Here is a 21,914-nt window from a genome sequence, read left to right as displayed (position 1 = left end):
CAAAAATGACGATGTCTTTCTAACGTCACTATGTAGTTTAGGGACCGTCGTAAAGTGCAATACGACACATTTCAATCTTTGATAGCTTTTTATTATTATTTTTTTTTACATAAATGTCTCAAACTACTGCCAAGTGTCACCCTTGAACATGTCACACTTGTGAGTTTGTAAAAATAAAAAATAAAAAAATATAAATACTCTTATCAGTAATCTATTGCCTAAAATATGCATATTTCAAGCATACCATAGCCAGCGATGAGGTCACCGACTTCCAGATCTCTGTAATTATTTCCTTAAAAGGAAACCACTTCAGCTATCAATGAGCTATCTGTGCAGGAGCCACACGCCTACCTGAGCAGCGCAAGTTGAAGTTAGCTAACCTTGCCACACAGTCCACCTAACGTTAACTCGCTGATGGGACAATGGTTCGGCTGTGGAAATGGGACGTTTTAAGTGTAACATGGCTAATATTTTGCATTAGCCCTGTTGATTTTATTATTTATGATAAAAAAATAATGTAAATATGTTATTGTTTTTGTATTATTATTTATTTACTATTTTGGGATCTAACGTAGACTGCAGGTGGCTGTTTCTTTAGGTGCTCTTTAGGGTGTTCAAGAGGTTAGGTGGTTTAGAAATACAGGAAATTTGATTTAAAATACACCCCCCCTCCAAATCCCCAGTTTGCTCCCCCATTTTAAAACATAGCAAGGCACCCAAGACATCATGAGTACCAAATTTAGTTTAAAATATAGCAAAAATAACAGTAACTTCGAAGAAAAAAAAAGTTCTTAGAAAATATGCATAACGATATACTGTAAAGCAGTACACTAAATACCTTCTCTCCAGCCCCAGGAGCAGGAGTCAATAGTTTAACAGTAGTTGCATTACAGTGCTGCAGCTCCTCTGTGTTAAATTTTGTTTCAGGGAGGGGGAATTTGGGACCGCCATTTCCCAGTCCTTAATAGACTATTTGGCTTTGGTATACTGTTGTACATTGTCATGATTATAAGTGATTTGGACATGTTTTGTCAGTTTCTTGGACATCACAACAAATCATGGAATGGTACAGAATAAATTACTGAGATCAATTTGAATGAAGCTGTGTTGTGAACAACATGCCCATTTGCTTAAATGACACTTAGATCTACTGTCAGGTTGAATCTACCCTAATAACAGCTGACAATAATGTTTTGGCAGGCCATGATTTTATATTTTAGCCCATGAATGATTCATTTCACTCACACTCGCCTCTCTCAATCTGGGTTTTTGGATGCTGCAGTTCTCTCTGGCCCCTGCAGAAGAGAGTCCTCCTGTAATTGAATTAAACTGAGTGATGTAGCAGTGCCTTTCTATGAGACCCTGATCAGTCCTCTTGTTGTACATGCCGCCTGCCCTGGCTTCCTCTCCATTGTTTTTACATGTGCTTGAACACACGTAGAGAGTAACACAAACATACTGATGCTGGAGCACATGTGCACGTGTCAGCTGTCAGCACACTGTAGAAATACAATCACTCCATGTGGCCAGTAGAAATCCCATCTGATAAATCTCAATTGTTATTATCGATTGATGGTAATCAAATATCATTTACTACCGGTTATCTTTTTTTCATTTGAACACATTAGAAAACAACATAACGGTTGTTAATTTAGAATTCAAAACATCATCCTGGGTCAATGCTGCCATCATTTCCATAGAAATGAATCTGAGATTATCGGGTGAATGACCTTGTCCCAGCAGTTATTTAAAGGGGAGGCACAGTTCCTCCCACAGTGGGAGCATAAGGAATGGAAATATCTTGGGAGCTCTATAAGACTCAGTATACCTTTTTAATCCTGCTTCACCCAACCCCCCTGACTGAAACTGGAATTTACTGCACCAACTGCACTTTAACTCTTTCTCCCTCTGCTGCACACACTGAAAGAAGTGCAGCACACACATACTGTAAGTTCTTATAGTGTTTTTATAGTTTGCAGCAGTCTGGAGATTGGTTTTATATGTCTCCTCGTGGGCAGTATAAATTCAATAAATGTCACTCTGGTAATTTTTAGCAATAGCTCATACTACTGCAACATGCATCACAATGCATGCACAGTAAGCAGGCAGTGTGATAAGAGGACAGTCAGACCGGGAGGGCAGCAAGTCTTTGATCAGCTTAACTGGCAAGTCAGGTCTTTGAAATCTGAAGGCGAGGCTGAAAGGGTCTGGACAGAAAAGCAAACAGCTTCAGAGAGAGAGAGAGAGAGAGAGAGAGAGAGAAGGGGAGGAAGAGAGCAGGGTACGGTGAGAATTCATGCTGTGTTAGCATCCCCTCAGCAACTCCATCAATACTGCATACAGCTGAGACACTGGCAAAGGTCCTCTGTGCTGCATTTGCAGGCTCGGCCACAGAAAGAGAGCAACTCCCACGACCGGTCTGCTCAGTCTGCTGCTGGAGGGGGGTTCTGCGAGGAGCTGAGCACACACACACACACACACACACACACACACACACACACACACACACACACACACACACACACACACACACACACACACACACACACACACACACACACACACACACACTCTAGAGCCTTTGCTGCATCAAGAGGCAGAAGAGGAGAGCGGAGGATTGTACGGAGGGAAACACAGACTGGGAATACTCCAGTGGACAGAGCCAATCCCAGAGAGGGACAGGATTGTTAGGAGACTCGTGCTATTATGCTACTGTGCTCCGCACTGGAAGCTGAGCACCAGGGAGTTTGACAGGATCTCAGTGCACCTGCTCCAAGCACATTGGTAAGGTTTATTTATTCCTTTTACAGTCAGGGAAATATAGCTCTGTTTTATTATAGTAGTTCCCAATATGATGTGTTTATGCGATGCTCTGTGTACAGTCAGACGTATGTTGGCTGCATTTGTGCCCATACTTGTATGGAAGTTGTTTGCTCTTTCAGATAACAGATCTTCCCTGGAGAACAATGTAGTGGTACAGTAAATCACAATACCAGAAACACAGAGTAGATTTACATTTTTATCAGTTCTGTTACACAAAATAAGACCATGTACAGGGCTGGTTACGATTTTAATAGTTGGTACATCATTGTACCTTATACCATGTCATGTGACAAATATATTGATTGAACTCTTTAGAAAACTGGGAGAAAATGAAATATCACACAGTACATCTCACATTCTATTTCTTTCTATTGGCGTGTGTGTGTGTGTGTGTGTGTGTGTGTGTGTGTGTGTGTGTGTGTGTGTGTGTGTGTGTGTGTGTGTGTGTGTGTGTGTGTGTGTGTGTGTGTGTGTGTGTGTACATGCTGAGAAACCGGTCAATAGCAGACTTATTATATGGGAGCACAGCTCCTCCTCTCTGTGTACACCTCTCTGTAAACCACAATTCTAGTTTCCATGACATCATAGACAGGTTATCGCTTAAAGCATCAGCAAATTGACCTGATAGATGCTGGTAGTTTTTGTTAACCAGCTTTAGCTTTACAGAAGAATATAATATACTGTACAGAATGTTAAGTTAAGGTCAACTTTTTAAAGAAAAAAATGGATAAAGTAATGCAAAATCTTTCACCTCGGTGAACTCCTTTGAGTGCCACAGTAAACAATGCTGAATGACGGTATAAGCTTTGTTTTCTAGAGCCACGTGGCATCTAACACTAAAGGTCTGGTTTTGAATTCCATTAAAAACTTAACCATATGACCTCTGTAGCCTGTTAAAACGTAGGTCAGACTTAAGAAATATTCCATCCTTTTCAATTTTTTTTACACCCTTTACATACTGTATAGGACCTTTATTAGCTGTTGTCAGCTCTCTTGAGCATGCCTGTAACATGGCAATATCCACTAGCATTTGTCTACAATAAACAATACAAACATTCGTAGAAACTCGGTCAAGAATGGTGTGAATGAACTTGCTCACGGTGTATGATTGTGTCACGTACTAGAGCTTCTTAATGGGGATTGTGGTAATCCAATCCATTCTTTTATATTTAGACACGTAGACAATGGAGTAAATAGAAATTAATCAAAAGCTTGTTGGCACATGCTGGTGACTCCATTCACGAAGGTGCACAAATCTAACTTCAATCGTGGAATGAAACGCGTGTCTTCTTCTACTGTGAACGATCAAAATAAGAAATACAGAAATAAGATCTTTATTGCATTTCAAAGACCCTCACAATTCCACCCATTTGTCCCTTAGATTGAATTCTTCCTTAAGATGACAGTAAACAAATAGATAACCACTAAGAGCCTGGTGAGAGAGCACTTTTGCTCAACTGTTTTCTTTTACGCAATCGTAAGAAAAACATGCAAACTGAGTGAGGGAAAGAGGTGTGGTCAAAATGTCCTTTATCAACAGAGGATCAGAGAGTCCTAATCGTTAACTCCAGGCTAACATACCTACTAAGCAAGTGTTTGAATAAAACAGAGACCACCAATTTGGATTGTTGGAGGTGAATGAGCCACTGAACCAGCAGCTCTTCTTTTATTCAGTTGCTGCTGCAAATCCAGTATTTATTGGTGGATCAGGTTTGTCACTGGCTGGGAGGAATATGGGACATTTGCTGTATCTTTGCATTACAGAGCAAAGGTCTTCAGCTGCAAGATGAGTTCTTTCTAGAGATTTGTGAAGAATGATGTCCCTTTTTGACAGTCTTTGTAGAGCAATATTCTTCTGCTGTAGAATAATTTTGTAGTTTTTCAAATGATGATGGATGTAGTGCTCAACATTCCTGCTTTTTTCACTCACAGTCAGTTTATAGATCGACCTGCTCACCACCAGCCAGAAGCTGCGTTTCGCTAATTCTCCCCTCTAACATTCCAGTAACAGGTATTACATTTGTAGGGAAATGAGTGAAAGTGACAGTTTGTTTGCAGGCAGGATTAAGCACTGCTTGGGGACAGGCCCAACAGCGAGAAAGCGGGATCTGCGTCATATGTTGGGAGGACCAAATCTGCTTAACCTACTTTAGTTTTTCACAAAATATCTCGGTGCTTGCTGGAACTCCAGGATGGCAGCTATTTGTGATCCAATTTGTTGTTCATCAAATGTATTAATTGACATGTGAGAGTGAAGCCTTCTCTCTTCGGGAAGTGGTTTGATATGTTGCTCTCTGTATTTAGTGAAACACAACATCACAGGGTCTGCTGTGTTAGCCTGCCTGTTAACTGAATGCGGTAAAATGTCAGTGCTTGGCACAGATATGTGGATGCATATCACAGGAATACGGACCAAAAAGACATGTTGTGGGAGATGCTAAATTTGGAAAATCTGATGTGATATTAGAGCCAAAAATCATCATTTGCTTTAATTAATTTTTTTGACTTTACATTACTTCCAGCAAACATGTTCAGCTAAATATGTCTCAAACTAACAGTTGTGAAAGAAGTATTTAGATCCTTTACTTAACTAAAAGTACAAACAGAACAAAACGTTATTTGTTCTGCAGAGGAATGGCCCGTGTGACTAATTTATTATTATATACAACATAATGAGATTGTTGATACTGATGCATCAGTTTTACTGTTGTAGCTGGCTGAGGTGAACTAGTTTTAACTACTTAAAATCAGGCAGGCAGTTGAATCCAGATGATTAATGATGAGAAGAAAGAGGAACAAACATCTGAAATATCACAAGACACATTGCTTTTTTTAAGAGGTCACAGGCCAAAAAGGGTTGGGAATCACTGATTTTAATTATTAGTTATTATTTTTTTATTAGTATTTATTTTATTTCATTTTACCAACAATCTTAATCTGCAAAGTCACTAGTAATTATAGCTGTCAAATAAATGTAGTTAAGTCAAAAGTTCAATACTTTCTTTTGAAAATATTACAAGTACCTCAAAATTATACTTTAGTACAGTACTTGAGTGAATGCACATAGTTACTTTCACCCACTGCAGTGCAAACAGATACATACAACTTTTTGTGGCCAGTCAGAGATCTTTCCATTTCTCATTTGTTCTCAGGAACTTTTTCTTAGCAGTGCTCCATTCAACACTGCACACTTCTTCTTTCAAGGACATTAAGATGTGCTCAGAATATCAAGCAGTCCTTTTGGTTGTACCTTTTAAAAAGGATCTTTTGGTGATGAATTGCACCATGTTGAGCCATACACCTTCCATCTTGGGTCTTCTCAGAATTATAGTAGCCAGTGCTCTGAGTAACTAACTACTGTATGTGTGGGTGAAATACCAGAGCTGGCAGAAATGTGAGGGCAACGTGGCAACAAAACAAGGGGGATTTTGAACCTCAAGGGGCCCCTGCTTCCCTTTAAAGCGCAGTGTGACAAGAAAGTTAATAGGTGTCGAAGTGTAGTTAATATTTAACGGTTTCCCATGCAATATGCATGAACAAAGGTAACAATGTGTGTGGAAATGTTCCTAATTAACACAATTGCTTCCTTTAAAGCACTGACATGTTTTATATAGACACACACAGAAAATAATCTGGCAGTCTAATCCAGACACTTCAGAGCAATATCAGCCACTTTTTGTGATAAATAACTCAAACATAGTCAGTGACTATGACTGATTAGAAGACCCAGGACCATAAAAAGTATGGAGACTAATGGGTGCCAAATGTTTTGTCAATTTGAAAGACAAAATTGTAAATGAAAAACAAAAATTTGAAACTGAAAGCATTCAAAAAAACAAACAAATACATCAGTCTGGTGTGTGTGTGTGTGTGTGTGTGTGTGTTTTGACAATGTCGTTCCCTATCTCCGTGTAGATTATGTGAAGCAGCTGACGTGTGCGATGGCCAGCCTGTACCTACAGGTTCTACACACAGCTCTGTGTTATTGTTACCTCCCAACCAAGCAGCCCAGCCCAAGGATCTGACCGCACCTCCCCCTCCCTCCCCCTGGGAGTCCCTCAACCCTAGGCCCACCATGGGAGGATGCTTCTCCAAACCCAAACCAGGTAACCAACATTTCTTTCCCCCAAATCTCAATAAGGGGTAGATGGGTTTAGTTTGAAAGAAAACGAACACCAAACAAGCACAATTACAGCTAGTTCAGATGAGGAAAAAACGGTGTTTCTAGAGTACTCTCACCTACTGTTAAGCTTACACTTGAAAATAGAAATGAACCCACTAGGTAGAGAAAGGCAGTTTTAAATGGTTTATTACCAAAAAAAGGAGAATTGCAAAAATGGGGATCAACGGGGAAGCTGGGCGAAGAGGACAAAAACAGAGCAACAGGTCAGACAAGCTGGGTAACAAAAACAAGCAGTGAGCAAAAATGCAAGCTAGCAGGAAAAAAGGTTTAAAGATAGGCCGAGATACCACTGTAGGTACAACGAACCAACGAGGAGTGGAGTGAGAGACCGGTTTAACCCTCTGAGGACTTTATTTACTATTTGATTCAAATATTACACTATTTTTGTGAACCCAATACAACCCAAAAATTCATTTCAAGCACCAAAACAATTGAGTTCAGGTTTGTTTTCACAGGAGATTTGAGAAATTTCAAAAAGCGAACATCAACCTTTCAGCTTTGGGGACAAATGATCTCTTTATACATCGCTCTGGAACAAATTTGGGCCTCACTTTACATAAAAGCTGAGTTTGTTCTGAACATGTTGATATGAAACACATGGGGATCAGTTGTATACAAATTCCCCTAAAAGGTGAATTAAAAAAAATACCCTTAGAGCTCAGAGGGTTAAATACTGCAATCAGTGCTGAGGTCTTGCAGGTGGTTTATTGAACTGGCAGGTGAGTGGGCGCAGATTGGCCACGCTCAGCCTCTCACAGAGACACAAAAAAAAAGGGAAAGCTGCAGATCCTAAAGGCCGTTTTATGCTTCTGCGGAGGCTCCACGCAGAGCTTTCGCCGTAGCCTACGTAAGTGGCCTGGTGTTTAAACTTGTGCACTGGTGTGTGCGTGGAGCCAGCATGTGTGTGTGTGGGGGGGGGAGGAGTGTGTGGTAGAGGTAGAAGTGAGAGAGTGACGGCGATTAGCTTCGGAGCGAGTACCGACTCTAGAATCATAGTGAGAGAAACAAAGTGTCTCCCCTGTGCTTCCCCTGTGAGACATCTTTAGCAGGACAAGTTGTTGTTTATGTTTACATGTTGTTTATGAAGAAGGAGAACCAGGAAATGAGTAGGGGGAAATGCAACGCTACCAAGCCACAGCCAAGAGACGTGCGTCGCTGCGACGTGTAGTTACATTTTTCGAGAGGTGCACATCAGGCTATGGCGTAGGGTCCGGCGTAGGTTTGTGTCTTCACATACCTACGTGCGTAGCAACGGCGTAGATTTTACGCAGAAGCATAAAACAGCCTTTACACCCACAGAGGGAGGACAAAATAACTAACTTGCTTTCAGTATATCTAGTAAGGCTGGGCAATATTGTTGAAATAATTCTCACAATACTAATAAAGATATTTCCACTCATTAATATGGAAATGTCAGCAAAATCACTTATAGGATACCATAATCAAAGTGACGCTCAAAGCAATGAACAAATTTATAGCATGAAACTTAAAAACTGATTTTGTTAATTTCCTTCTTTCTTTATTTGGACAACATACATTTGTAGAACAACAACATGGTAATATAATATCATCACATTATTATTCTACTAAAAAGTCAATCAATTATAATATTGAATTATAGCCCTGATTTGCTGTGTTGTGTGCAGCTGGATTATTAGTATTATTTCTTCTATTTATTTAAATAAATGTAGAGTAAACTAAAATTCTGAGTATTTAAAAATGGAGAATCCTGAGAGTTTAGTGTAATTTGCAAAAGTGGCTTCTCTTACAAATATTTTCAGCTGTTAATGTTATAATACAGTGATAATAGACAAATACATTGAATCCATTGAAATAATTTACTGTTCATACAGGGAAGACACTCAGTCAATCAAAATTTTTTTAATGTCAGTGAATCTAGCTGAAAACAGGTTTCCACAGTATTTCTTAAAAAAAAAAAGATTTATTTAGAGTTTGATCAGTTTGCATCATTTTCAAAGCTACATACCGCCTCCAAATCCTTTTATACATGTCATCCCAAATCCAGCCTCCTCTGTTTGTACCATGTTTTGTGTGTGGGAGGAATTTTAATGCTTCCTGTGGCATTTTTGGTCAAGAGGATTACATACTGAGACATGAATATCAAAATACGACACTGTGTGTGTATCCATATCAGTGTTAGCATGGCTTGGAGCTACCACGCTTTATTGTGGTCTTGCAGGTGATAATAACACACTACTTCGTACGTACTTCTGACTCAGGTGTACTTTGAGATCAAATCATCTGTTCAATGCATCATGTGGAGGAGGAGTGAGAAAGATGAGGAACTAGTTGTCTGCATACAAATGATGGAACCGAGGCTGCTGACTGTAAAAAGTCAGTGTCTACTGTAGCGTTTTTCTTGAATTTTTGAGAAAGGAGAGGCTTGGCCCAATGAACATTAACAAAAGGATTTAATAAGAAAATTGCATGACAAAACAAGTTTTACGCTGCAGTGGACTGAAAAGATGATTCTGTCTTGTGGATTCACATTTTACAGTTCCTAACGACCCTCCGCTTGTTCACTATATTCTCCTGGACATGTAGGTGGTTCCTTTTCCCCACGTGGATTAAAACCATTCCCATTGGTCCTTCGATGGCACGGTGGCATGTTGGGCGCATCTCATTGGTTTTCTTCGTCGCCCAAATAAGGAGGGCATACCTCTAACATAATGCATGTTTGATGTTACTCTCAGACATATATGAAAGGTGCTAACGTGTGGATGTCCATTCCTTTGAAGCTTACAAAAACAAATATCCCCGGTCTAATCTAGTCAGCACGACAGCAGGGGTTGGCTCCAAGACAGATAAGCAAAAGGTTTCTACCTGCCGTGTGATAAAAGCAGGGCTGCCCCCTTGACCATTTGGAACAAAGACCGACATGATCTAATTATCTTGAGAAACTTAGGAATCAGTATGAAACCGAAAGATATTGATTGGGTCTAACAGTATTGATACAGTCCTTCCACCTTAACCCAACTGCAGCGTATATTGTGAATACATCAAAACATAAAAGTACATTGATATCAAAGATCAGCATTGTTTTAACTTTTTAAAACTCAACGCTACTGAAAAACTAACAATCGATAACAAGTCAAACTTAACCGGAATGTCATATGAAAATATCTTTCACGCAGTGGGAAAGGTTTTAGACAGTTCTACAGATTGTCTTTATATCTTCTGGGCCGTCTCGACCATCAAGCGAGGGTCAGATCAAACAGAGTTACAGGAAGTTACAGGAGCCCGAACTGGAGCAGAACGCATGAAAGAAGGTATCTCTTCTGTTTTATAACGTTTCTAGGTTGTGTGTGACTTATGATTATTTGGGCAAAGGAGGACACGGCAGAGCAGCTCAGTGCTTTATAATTCTTCTGATCACTGATACTTCAATGGTATCCATGTTAGAAGTTAACCAAGTCTTACCTCAGTTTTATAGTAGGCCTATATTTTAAGTCTCATAAAATTCAGCTTAGACATATGTTTAATATGAATATCCTTGCCATCAAAGTGTCAAAATAAAGCAGCGATCCGGGTCCGTTGTGATGATGTTTACTATCTACAGGTATCTGAGGAGAGAGATTTACTGCTCAGTGCTGGAACTGAGTTTGTGAATGAATGAACTATCCAGCTAAAAATGTTTCTCCAGCATCTAAAACACAAAAGTCCTAGTCCAGGGCTGAAGTCACTTATGGGTTCAAATCAATCAAAGAATTAGATTGATCAAAGATAACATTAATATTTTGAACTTTCCAGAAAGAATATAAAAGCCTATTCTGAAACCTAAAATTGAAATAAAAACTTGCGTATTAATAGAAGGAATAGTAGTATTAAAGTTATCTCCCATACAGTAAATCTAGGGTTAGGGTTAGTAATTTGGCACCCTGACAGGGTGTTCGAGGGAGAGAGAACTTGTCGACATAGCTCATCGCGCTCCTCAATTGCATAAGAATATGAAGAAATTAAGAAAGGTTATACTGTGATATTATACATAAGGATCTAAACACCCTCTGCTCACTCACAGCTTAATACAATGTCCTTATTAAAGCTCTAAACACTACATATACAAATAAAAGCATTGCAGAAAATATTTTAGTACACATTTGGTTCCACACCAGATAATATTGTAGCACGGATCAAATGAAGCATCAGTGTGGTGAGGTCCCATTTAGCAGCAGATATTACAGCAGCATCTAGAGATTCTCTTTAGCTGTGGAAATCTCTCTCTTTCTTTTCTCCTGCAATTGCTCTCACTATTATGATTTTCCATTGATTTTAATTAAGACTTGCTCAGCAGGAGAAAATTCCAGCCAGATTACTGTGTAAGAACCGGATGATCAGCACATTTTTCCAGCCGAACAGATAAAGCCTGCTGCAGTGAAAAAGGAGTTACACAACCATTTCTTAATGTTAAGAAATATAAGCCCAACAGCAGCGCATCAGATGTCCTGAAAGAAAACTGAATATCTCCACAATACATTTACTAATCTACGTAATAGCTTGTTTTCGTTAAGCAGCAAAAAACTGTGTTTTGTTTTTTTGTCAGTTTCTTTTATGGAAATCCCATTATTTAAGTGATCATTACCCTTTCAAAATCTACATTTTGCAGCTTAGTAAATTGATTTAGATTGAGACAGATTTAGATGTAAATGATAAATGTGTGATTTATTTTAGAAATTAGTGGCAAAAAGTTGAGCTACCTGTCTAAATGTATTCTGATCTTCCACAACATAACTCTGGTAAATATGCAATGAATAGCAACAGCTTTAAAGTATGTTTAGCACTGCTCTGCATAGGAACGTTTTGGTGCTTTGCATGACTGATGTCCTGCTACTTAGAAGACAAAGTGTGGTGTATTTTAATAGCAATTAGAAAATCTGGATTTATATTGAATGTTGTACAATAGAATGATTGCTGTAATTATACTCGCTAGAAGCTAGAAAGGAAAAGAAAAGAAGACTACTAAGTTGCTCTCACACGTCTCCTTTCACCTGCTTCCTGTTTTCATTTGTTTCAGTTGTGGAGATGTCAGACTCAATTTGTCCCAAAGTCTCTCCTAGCTGAAAGGCAAAATACTTTTCCAAAGCAATGGTGAAGAATATTAATACAATAACAGAAGACAGGTATACAGGAATAATAGTGCAATCCACTGGTGATAGTCTGCCAGTGTTACTTAAATAAGCATCACAGCATCATTGCTGACATGCAAGTGTTCAGTCATGCAGTTTCAGACATTTTCTGAGTAAGATGTGTTTGTGTTGTGCAGTTGAAGTTAAAGTGGAACTGTCTCTCCTGGAAAAAGAAAAAGAGGTGGATGGGCTGTCACCTAATGGCAAAGCGAGTCCCTTTGCTGACAGCAGACCTAACGGGGCCCTGGGACACGGCTCTGATGATGACTCCACACCGCTCCCCCTCTACCACAAACCACGGGACTATGTGGAGGCCTCCGTCTGTCATGTTAAAGATCTGGAAAACGGACAGTAAGAAAATAAAAAACACACATACTCACGCACACATGCATGTTGAGGTAAATAAGGTGTTGCGTACTCTTATGATGTACACCAAACACACGTTAATTTTAGGCCAAAAATATATTAGAGTGAAATGAAGCTCAAGAAACCAGAAGGATATAAGGTCACATCCTAAAGGGACACAAAAACACAAATATTTTCATGCATCAGAGATATATCTGATATGTTGGCTATGTAAAGTTTGCTAATAATAGCCACCACAAGCTACTGGTCATACCAGAACAAGATAGGCTGTATCAGCCAAGCCACTGAGTGTATTGGATTTAATAAGGTGTGTTTTATTGCTAATAAATTCAACTTTTCAGCTAAGAGGAAGATTTTGTCAGTCCTTCTACAAAAAGTTACATTGTCTTGCCTTTAATCAGTCCTTCCAGAAAAATGCGGAGTTTTTTTATGATTGTTGCGGGCAAAAATCCTTGATTATGCGGCACGTTTTCTTAAAAAATGCGATGGAATATGCGGGATATTTATACAATTTTATGCGCTGAAATTGTGGGAACTTGCAAAAATTGCGGGAACTTGCAAAAACTGCAGTTTGATTAAAAAGAGAAAAAAAAAGTGATTTCCCCAACACTGCTTTTCGATGATGTTCACGTCGCGTAATTACGTCACGTTGCCATGGCAATAGGGGAAAATGGCTGCTCTTGCGTGAAGTAAACGCAACATTTTTCAACTTTCTGCTAGGATATATGTGACTTTTTTGCAATGGAAATGCGGGAATTATGAAATCATGCAAGCCCTGCATATTTTGTGCTGAAATCAGCAATTGATGCGGCGAAAGTGCGGTGTATTTGAAAAAATGCGGCCCCCGCATAAATATGCGGACTTTGGCTGATTATGCATTGAATTATGAGATCGCATAATCGCGTTTTTCTGGAGGGACTGTTTAATGCACAAATTACTTTCATGATTGACATTCAAGTGTTTTTGTGTGAACTGTTACTTTAATTCATGTTGTTGTTGCTACCAGAGTGTAGCTTAAATAGATAAAGGTAAGTTGTAGCTGTAGTTCTGATGCATGACATTTTTCTTCCAGGTTGTTTTTCACCTGTCAACTTTGTTTCCTCGGAAGGATTTAATCATAATACAGTGAATTTGTGTGTGTGTGTGTGTGTGTGTGTGTGTGTGTGTGTGTGTGTGTGTGTGTGTGTGTGTGTGTGTGTGTGTGTGTGTGTGTGTGTGTGTGTGTGTGTGTGTGTGTGTGTGTGTGTGTGTGTGTGTGTGTGTGTGTGTGTGTGTGTGTGTGTGTGTGTGTGTGTGTGTGTCAGGATGCGAGAGGTTGACCTGGGAAGTGGCAGAGCTTTGTTGATCAAAGAACACGGGGAGTTCTCCGCCATGGCCCACAAGTGTCCACACTACGGAGCACCTCTGGTCAAAGGTGAGTAATATATATATTTTTAGGTATGATTTTTTTTTTAACAAACTTAATAATATACATTATAATATACTTGATTTGTAATTTGCTGTCCTTCCAGGTGTGTTGTCAAAAGGACACGTGCGCTGTCCGTGGCACGGTGCTTGCTTCAACATTGCAACAGGAGACCTCGAGGACTTCCCCGGGCTGGACAGCCTGCCTACCTTCCAGGTGACCTTCCCTGCTGGTGCTGTCTCTTAACACATTCCCTGCTTTATCATGTCTCTAAGCACCATCAAAAAGTGTACATATCGCTCATGTCTGTTTGCTCCAGGTCAGAGTTGAAAAGGACAAGGTGATCATTCGTGCAAACAAGCAGGTAACGAGAGGAAGAATGTGGAGAATTTATGCAGGAAAATAAACGAACCACCAGATTAATACTTTTTTTTTTTTCTTTCATTTCCAGGCTCTTCAGTCACAGAAAAGGTCAAAGCCCATGGCCCGATGCTCAGCAGTTATTAACTCCAGCATGGGCTTCAGCCATGTTCTCATTATTGGCTCAGGTCAGTGTGTTTCTGTCACTCGAACAACAAGATTCCAGCTGTATTTGACTCTCTGATTAGCAGCATCTCCCTTCACTGTCTCTTTTCCAATATTATTTTCTTTGTTTATTGTGACCTACAGGTCCAGCAGGTCTGGTGTGTGCAGAGACACTGAGGCAAGAGGGCTTCACCGACCGCATCGTCATGTGCACCATGGACAGACATCCTCCATATGACAGGCCTAAACTGAGTAAGGTTTGTACACAGACCCTGAACACATAAACTGAGACAGAACTGAACTCTGCCAAGAAAGTTATGTAACAGACTGCACAGGAGCTGCTTCGCTCAGAGGTGCTGAAACAGGAGCTCTTACGGGAATAGCTACACAGCAACAGAGATTTAAAGAACCTTGACTTGTGCAGAAGTAAACGGACACAACTGAACCCAAAATGATGTGACTTTCCATTGCCATGAAAAGCTTTGAAAATGATTGAATATTAATAATTGGCTTACAGTTGTCCAGCTTTTGGAGATTGGAGATTGGATTCAGGGATTTTTGTTGTTTGATGTACTCAGCACTAACTTGCTGACCCTTAGTCCTTAGACAGCACAGCAGAGCAGCTGAGATTGCGCTCCATGGAATTCCTGCAGGATCATGATATTGAACTGCTCACAGAGAAAGAGGTGAGAGGCGGTAACATCAGATCAGTCAATTCATTAATTAGATCTAGATCGGTCTTTGGCAATTTCCACACAACGCATAAACCTGTATGACCCTGCCATGTGTGTTTTAGGCTGTGGCGATAGATGTGAAAACACGTTCTGTGACCTTTGAAGATGGCTTGAGGATGGAGTACAGGAAACTCTTTATTGCTACAGGAAGCAAGTAAGGACAGAAATGTTGTACGATACTTAAGCAGCTGAGATGAATGATTAAACTGACATCCGATTGCTTCCACTTCTTGCTTGAAAGACCCAAACCAATGATCTACAAAGGCAAGGACGTCAGGAACGTGTTTCACCTCAGGACGCCCGAGGACGCTAACAGCATAGCACGGCTGGCAAACAACAAGAACGCTGTGATTGTGGGAACGTCATTTGTTGGTGAGAAAAAGACACATTTATAAACACATTCTTCTCATTTGTGTTGATTAAGAGGAGAGACAAATTAAGGGAATAAAACACCAGAAAGTGAGTTAGTAGTGTCACAATGAGATCTGGGCTCGTATTTATGAAACCTTGAAAAATTACACTTAAGAATTGTCTAAAGAACCACATTAAAAGTAATATCTTTCTTTCTAATCTAGTATAATCTAATCTTTCTTTCTTCTTCTTTTTAGATTTAAATATGTATATATGTATGGAATACATACTTTAAATGCCCTTTTCTCAAAATGAGTTTTTTATCATACTCTGAGCCAGAAATTTCCACTTCAGTAGAACTTACATGCATCCAGTTCTATTCCCATCTATATTCTGAAGGTTTATACAGAGGGGTTTGTTCATATATCATTCATAGCTGGATTTATAGAGCATTTTATTTCTAAAAACATGGCTGTTGACAGTATTTTCTGATTTATGAAGTGATGAAAAGAGATATCCAAATTATTCCATTCATTTATTGATTTTCTCTTGTTTTTGTCTGTATCATCATGCATTAATTACAAGACATATGAACTGTATCCTGTTATTGTGTCGGCAGGTATGGAGGTGGCTGCAGCTCTAACTGACAAGGCCCACTCTGTCTCTGTCATCGGGATCGAGACAGTCCCCTTTAAAAAAGCTCTCGGAGAGAAAGTAGGGAAAGCCATAATGAAGGTAGGGACACAGTCTTGGTACAACGTGAAGCACCTCCAGAATACTATCATCGTTATTCTCTCATGGGGAACGAAAAGAAAATGGCACTACTTAAAATGCAAATCATCAGTTTTTCTGGGAAATACCCCAGCAAGACCACATTGTAACTGTGTTTGTGTTGTGTTTTGTCTTCGGCAGCTGTTTGAGGTAAACAGGGTGAAGTTCTACATGCTGAACGAGGTGGCAGAGATGATTGGCCATCATGGACAGGTATTCAGAAAGTGAGAGAAACAGCATGACATGATGCTCAGCAGCACTACCCTCGCTTGTTTAAAGCTGCAGCTGTTAACCTTTTTAAAAATAATTTTTTTTGTCATATATGCTGAAATTGTCACTATATACTATGCCTCCTCCTGGTGCTTCTAATGGCATTTGCAAAATTCCAATGCACCCAAAGGAAAACAAGCAATTACTGTTTAGTTGGTGACCAGTGCAAATCTACAAAGTACAGTACACTAGAATATGTTTCTGAAAACATTTTGACACTGCGTTAGGGACTCTGATTGGTTGTTTCCTTCGGGCACAGTGGAATCTTGCAGATGCCATTATGAACACCAGGAGGAGGCAGAGAATTACAGATTATCTGTCTCATGTGCTGTCAGGATAAAGTGACAGTTTTAGCAAATATGACAAAAAAGTTACCAACTGAACCTTTAATCCATGATGAAAATGAGTCGGAAAAAGAAACAAAAGAATATTAACCAAAATAAAAACTATTTGGTGTGTGTCAACTTTCAAATTATTCCAAGATTTTGATTCAAATGCTTTAAAACTCTGAGGTTGTGTTTGAAATCCCTCCCTATTACTATATCATGCACTAGATACTCAGTAGTTTACGCTATAGTGAGCAGCAAATTTAAGAATTAAAGTTTTTAGAGGTTATAAGAGTAATCTCCTGAATAGAAGTGTCAAAGCTGTTTACATTATTTGTATTTAGTACATGGCCTAGACATTTTGTTTTTCCTGTTTACACAGCTAAAAGAGGTGGTACTAAAGAGTGGGAAAGTTCTGCGGGCAGACGCGTGTGTCATCGGAGCAGGTGATGTCAACGTTGATGCAAAATGTACCTTCTTTAAAAATCTGTCCTCATAATCTGCAGTGATAAGGGATGAGACTCCCTTTTGATAAACTGTAGCAGCTCCATATTTAATCTGTTTTCTCTTATGTCTCTCAGGAAGTATTCCTGCAACAGGCTTCCTGAAACCGAGCGGCATCCACATGGACTCCAAGGGCTTCATCACTGTCAACAAGGTACCTTGCAAAGGACTGAAGCCTCAGTGAGTGTTTTGACCCATGTTGTTAATTAACACCTTTACTTTCTCTCAGATGATGCAAACAAGTGCTGAAGGGGTCTTTGCTGGAGGAGATGTGGTGGTGTTTCCTTTCCCACCACGCAACAACAAGAAGGTGAACATCCCTCACTGGCAAATGGCTCATGTACATGGTGAGTGTGTTATCCTGACTGCATTTCTACTGCATATCTTATCTATCTATCTATCTATCTATCTATCTATCTATCTATCTATCTATATATATATATATATCTATATATATATATATATATATATATATATATATATATATATATATATATATATATATATATATATATATATATATATATATATATAATGGTGCCCCATTTGTAAGGAACATGCATTTGTGGGATGATGTGGGTTGCGCCCATGAAAAATTTGCTATATCTTCTCTGCCAATGCCAAACAGCTTATTCTGCCATTGACTCTGGTGTTTGGTGGATTGGATGACTGAAGTTTGAAGAAAAAAGACATATTGGCAATTTAACAATTTATTCATTTCACAAACAGGAGCCTCAGTAGCGTGTGGAAGGAGGTGCCAGGCTGTTGTGGCTGTGTATGGTTCTTCCACAAACTACTGAGGCTCCTGTTTGTGAAATGAATGAATTGTTAAATTGCCAATATGTCTTGTTTCTTCAAACTTCAATCATCCAATCCACCAAACAAGTCAATGGCAGAATAAGCTGTTTGGCATTGGCAGAGAAGATATGGCAACTTTTTCATGGGCGCAACCCACAAACTCAGCGCTGCTGCTCATCCCACAAATGCATGTTCCTTACAAATGGGGCACCATTTGTAAGGGAACTAAACAGGCTTTCCAACGGTATAAGATTTATTGCCAAAAAGCATTGTTACCACAGAGAAATAATCTACCAAACACAAAGTTCCTTACTTTTTGTGCTAAGTTTATATATAATTATAATTGACTGTGATAAGGATTTAGGTGCTGAAAGACAAGCATGTAAATGTGTCTTGTTTTCAACCTTACTGACAGGAAGGGTGGCAGCTCTCAGCATGATGGGCAGAGCCGCTGAGATCCAAACTGTGCCTTACTTCTGGTCAGCCATGTTTGGGAAGACCATACGCTATGCAGGTAGATATCTGTCCATTTTCAAGAGTGTTGTTATGACGCAGACATGCTGTAAGAGAATGATCAGAGGTGACACCACTGCCATCTAGCTGTGAAAATATGAATAAAGACCTAAAACTGAGTGGACTGTTGTTTACAAATACACACATATAAGTGTATACTTTTTAATTTGTGAAGGTTATGGTGAAGGATTCGATGATGTCATAATACAAGGAGATCTGGATGAACTGAGATTCGTGGCATTTTACACTAGGTAGGTTTTATTTTTTACAATCTTAAATAAATGAAAAATGCAGATGTACTGTAGATGAATATTTGGTTTTAACGTGTTATCGTCACTCTGTATTTATTTTAGTCTTGAATTGTGACTTCCCATCTAGTTTCTGATTGTTTCCTCCTCTGGTCCACCCATAGGAGTGAGGAGGTGGTTGCTGTTGCTAGCATGAACTATGATCCCATTGTATCCCGAGTGGCAGAGGTCTTAGGATCTGGAAAGACGATTAAGAAACGAGATGTGGAGTAAGTCTCCTTCAAAGATTTAAATCTGGTCACGATTACAATAGCCGTTATGTTCTTTAGGTTTCTCAGGTCTCACTCTGAAGAAAAAACACGACACATGTTATCACTCTGACTGAAAACTCAGAGTTGTGGAGCGTGAGACTTTAATCACATGAAAAGTATTATAAGACTATGGCTTATCGAAACTACACGTCGACCGAGTACTACAGAAAAATAATTTAGCTTAATAAATACAGTGACGCTTTATTTTACATGTTACTTAATTTCGTAAAGATTTCTGCAGATGTTCCCTGGGAAAAAAAACTATGGCATTTAGTACTTAGTATAGGGAAAAGAGTAGGCAATAGTATAGACAAAGTTCTAAAACTGTATATTAGATACCCACTAATTTATTTGTTATAAAGAGGCAGTTATTAATTTCTAGAGAAATTGCTGATAACACTTAACTTTAACCCCCCCTATCAAGGATTAATAAGCAAATATAAACACTTAATACATTATTTATAATACACTATAATGTTGTTGTACACATATTAAAACATTTTTAAGTGTTTATACATGTATTATAAATCATCAACAACTGTCAACCAATACATTGATAAACACTAAATATTTGCATTATAATATCTTTTAGTGTGTTAGAAAATATTTATTAATTGTTTATGCTAATAAATGCTAAATTGGGAGGGAGGATTAAAATAAAGTGTATGTGAAAATGAATTGCTCAGCAGACTCGCTGAGCACTGACTAAAAGAATCGAGGTTCCACTAGGAAATAATTGTAATCAATTAATTTCCCATATAATTAGTATGACATGACATATTTCAAAGTTATTTAGATATCTGTTCCTTCATTATTACATTTGTAGATTATTAGCAAACTGGACCTGTAACATAAAGTGTTACCACACTGATATCATGTTGCTGTACTTATCTTTATAGCATACATTTCTGCCTGTTTTGTCACTGTGTTTTTGGTCTAATTTGACTGTGGTGTCCCTCCTGTTTCTCATGTCTTTCATTTCTAATAATGCAAACTCAATATTTGAAGGATGTTAGCACGGCTTGGCAAGTACGGACAAATATGAGCTTTTTCTATTTTCCATTTCACTCATATTGACCATGTGTAGGTAGCAATTGACTTGATAAACATGTATGTGTGGATGCTTGTCTCACAGCTGTTTTTTGGGGGTTTGCAGGACTGGAGACATTTCCTGGCTGATTGACAAAGGCTCTCAATGACTTCACATCTGAAGGACAGACCCAAAATCCACTAGACACCTCAATATGGACACTTATGGTGCTGAGACACTGAGCAGCTATCCCGGTCCACACACACACACACACACACACACACACACACACACACACACACACACACACACACACACACACACACACACACACACACACACACACACACACACACACACACACACACACACACACACACACACACACACACACACACACACACACACACACACACACACACACACACACACACACACGACCGTATCTGTTGGAGACACAGTGAGGACGACACTGAAACCTGCTTTTGTCCCTGAGAGACACTCTAACGTGACAAACAGAGCCATACACGTTTTGAATACACCGAATCGCTGTGTTGGCAGGTCTTTATGACAATGTTGTAACGCTTCACAAACAAAGCAATTTTGGATTCTGCCTCTGTGCTGCTGCAAGACGTATCTACTTGTACACTTTGTTTATAAGATGCCAGGGATGGGTATTGGCATTTTTTTGTACAAATAACATTGTATATAGATATAATCCTGAATGCACTGTAACAAAATAAGAACATACAATTTGAACTGAATTTTTCTAAGTTTTAAATAACAGCTTTGGTTGTATGCTCGCATACATGCCTTAGATCTGCATGCTATAATTTACTATAATAGGAGTTAAAAATAAGTCCCTAAACAGAGAGTTTTCAGTCTAGATGCATCAGCAAACAAAGTTTTTAAATGCTAAAAACAAACTGCAAGAACCGTGAATGCGGCTTTAACAGACTCACTAACACACACTTGCAGTTTTAATTCGTAATAAATGACAATTTCTAGAATTACAAAATATTTGTATTGGTTGCCATGCTGCTGTAGTAGATTGCACAAATAAAATTCAAATTATACTTTGATCAACCACTAGTGCTTGCACGATAGAATCATGAATTTTCTAAAGAATATCACCCCTTTAGACAAATCCAGTAGTAGTTTAAGGTAGCAAGTAGAAGTAGTTTCGATAGCGGTCACCTCCATTGGGATATTCTTTGTTACTAACTCAGGGAACTGAGGGTTGTCGCCTGGGCTTACAGGCAAAATAAGCAAAAATGAATTTGTGCTTTAATATTTTTTTCCCAGTTATTGTAATTTCACCGCTTCTCTCATGTTCATTCAGAACGGCTTGGAATGGTTGTAACATGGATGCTTGATTACATCCTGGCGTGCTGATCCCTGACACATGAGTCAACTCAGCGGTTTAAAAAGCATCTTTCTTCCTACAGAGAAGCCTGGAAGGGCATTTTTATAACTGAACTTTGAAATAAAAGTCTTCCAACAACAGGTAGTCACTGCTTTACAAAACGTCTCATTCTCTATGTTACTTCAGCTGTTGTTTATGTGTGCATTCTTAATTTTATTATAACCAGGAAAACAGTAAATAGTAAGA

The 21,914-nt window shown here is 39.0% G+C and overlaps 1 protein-coding gene across 5 annotated transcripts in view; it reads left to right on the top strand.

Moving 5' to 3' along the window:
• LOC120560137 (apoptosis-inducing factor 3) overlaps positions 1–21,914 on the top strand; it is a 97,434-nt gene that overhangs the window by 312 nt on the left and 75,208 nt on the right. The window contains exons 1-21 of one of the 5 annotated variants that reach the window (XM_039802323.1): positions 2,496–2,784; positions 6,739–6,929; positions 12,288–12,501; positions 13,821–13,930; positions 14,028–14,137; positions 14,241–14,285; positions 14,373–14,469; positions 14,591–14,703; positions 15,046–15,132; positions 15,243–15,334; positions 15,422–15,552; positions 16,151–16,266; positions 16,444–16,515; positions 17,281–17,344; positions 17,480–17,556; positions 17,632–17,749; positions 18,616–18,714; positions 18,889–18,964; positions 19,126–19,230; positions 20,281–20,301; positions 20,429–21,812. In XM_039802323.1, the coding sequence (XP_039658257.1) occupies positions 6,899–6,929; positions 12,288–12,501; positions 13,821–13,930; positions 14,028–14,137; positions 14,241–14,285; positions 14,373–14,469; positions 14,591–14,703; positions 15,046–15,132; positions 15,243–15,334; positions 15,422–15,552; positions 16,151–16,266; positions 16,444–16,515; positions 17,281–17,344; positions 17,480–17,556; positions 17,632–17,749; positions 18,616–18,714; positions 18,889–18,964; positions 19,126–19,230; positions 20,281–20,301; positions 20,429–20,471 (1,821 nt within the window). In that variant the 5' untranslated portion in view covers positions 2,496–2,784; positions 6,739–6,898 and the 3' untranslated portion in view covers positions 20,472–21,812. Of the gene's footprint in view, positions 1–2,495; positions 2,785–6,738; positions 6,930–9,845; positions 10,297–12,287; positions 12,502–13,820; positions 13,931–14,027; positions 14,138–14,240; positions 14,286–14,372; positions 14,470–14,590; positions 14,704–15,045; positions 15,133–15,242; positions 15,335–15,421; positions 15,553–16,150; positions 16,267–16,443; positions 16,516–17,280; positions 17,345–17,479; positions 17,557–17,631; positions 17,750–18,615; positions 18,715–18,888; positions 18,965–19,125; positions 19,231–20,280; positions 20,302–20,428; positions 21,813–21,914 lie in introns of those variants that run through there. The other 4 variants (XM_039802324.1, XM_039802325.1, XM_039802326.1 and 1 more) reach the window with 4 other exon arrangements.

Source organism: Perca fluviatilis, chromosome 6 (genome assembly GCF_010015445.1).
Source record: "Perca fluviatilis chromosome 6, GENO_Pfluv_1.0, whole genome shotgun sequence".
NCBI classification, from domain to species: Eukaryota; Metazoa; Chordata; class Actinopteri; order Perciformes; family Percidae; genus Perca; species Perca fluviatilis.
The sequence above is the reverse complement of the archived record's forward strand: the minus strand, read 5'-3'. Positions and strand labels throughout refer to the sequence as shown.